Raw genomic sequence first — 1,127 nt, forward strand, 5'->3', positions numbered from 1 at the left:
TAGGGGGGGGGGGGGGGGGGGGGGTAATTCCTGCAGGGAGCCGTGAGTGACAGTCACGGCTCTCTGCAGAGACAGGATCGAGAAGTGAGAGAGCGACGGTATGTGTTCGCTCACTTCCCGATCTATTGAGCCGACCTGTGACAGTTTAATTGTCACAGGTCGGCTAGAACTATGAGGCTGAGTGATTTTCACTCACCTCATAGTTCTCCTTTAAGGTATACAACAACTGTCCAGGCTGAGGAAAGCAATTTTTGATGGCACAGCTGGGAAGGCAACTCTATCTTTTTCTAACCAAAACTGCACTTTAATATATAGCCATGAAACATATATGACTGTTGCTAAAAACTGAAAATTGTATCTCTATGCTTGACTTTTTCCAGTCTATGTGCTGTGCATGTAGGCAGAGATACTATTTGTACATTTTCAGCTGTTGTTTTCAGCCTAGGTCAGCTTTAGAACCTAGGATCAGGTAGCTGGGAGAAAACCATAATAAGAAATGAATATACCTGCTAATAATGTAGTTAAGACACCAAGCAAATTCAATCATCATTCCAAAACCATCTTCGGACTCAGAAAGTAATAATCGAAGTATGTCCTGTGTCAGTCCGGCCTCTAGAACAGTTCTGCATAGAGGTAATATAGTTTAATTATTCCAGCAACAATCCTGTTATCATTTAAAGTTTAAATGAAGGTATGAAATAAAAGTAATAGGACATAACAAATGCTGATAATAATGAATATGACAGCTAGACCTGCGTTTTAGCAGGCAGGCTAGTGCGCTGTGGCAGCTCTGGCAGTGTGTCTGGTTTTGCAGAATGCCTAAGCTGTCACTGTTTACATTTTTTTTTCCAACTTTATTGATAGTGTACAATATCTACACTACATTCACAGCAGTGCACGGCATCCAGGGGCATGCTGCATTTTTCTGCAGTGGAGCAAACTGCAATCACACCTGCATTGGGGTTTTACAGGACACATAGAAAACAATTGTTTTTTATGTGTCCTAGTGACACCACATTTCTGGTAGGACCACCAGGTATTTTCTGTACTTGCTAAAATATGTTTTTAGCCTGAAAAGAAGAAATCTAGAGTGGCCACCATATCTGAGAACTATATATATATATGTA

General features: G+C 41.1%; 1 protein-coding gene across 1 annotated transcript in view; it reads right to left on the reverse strand.

The window, feature by feature from the left end:
- The window catches only part of TMCO6 (transmembrane and coiled-coil domains 6), a 32,337-nt gene that overhangs the window by 9,492 nt on the left and 21,718 nt on the right, over positions 1 to 1,127 (reverse strand). The window contains exon 8 of the mRNA XM_018561898.1: positions 507 to 623. Within this exon, the coding sequence (XP_018417400.1) occupies positions 507 to 623 (117 nt within the window). The remainder of the gene's footprint in view (positions 1 to 506; positions 624 to 1,127) is intronic.

This window comes from Nanorana parkeri, unplaced genomic scaffold, assembly GCF_000935625.1.
Source record: "Nanorana parkeri isolate BGI_ZX_2015 unplaced genomic scaffold, ASM93562v1 scaffold550, whole genome shotgun sequence".
NCBI lineage: Eukaryota > Metazoa > Chordata > Amphibia > Anura > Dicroglossidae > Nanorana > Nanorana parkeri.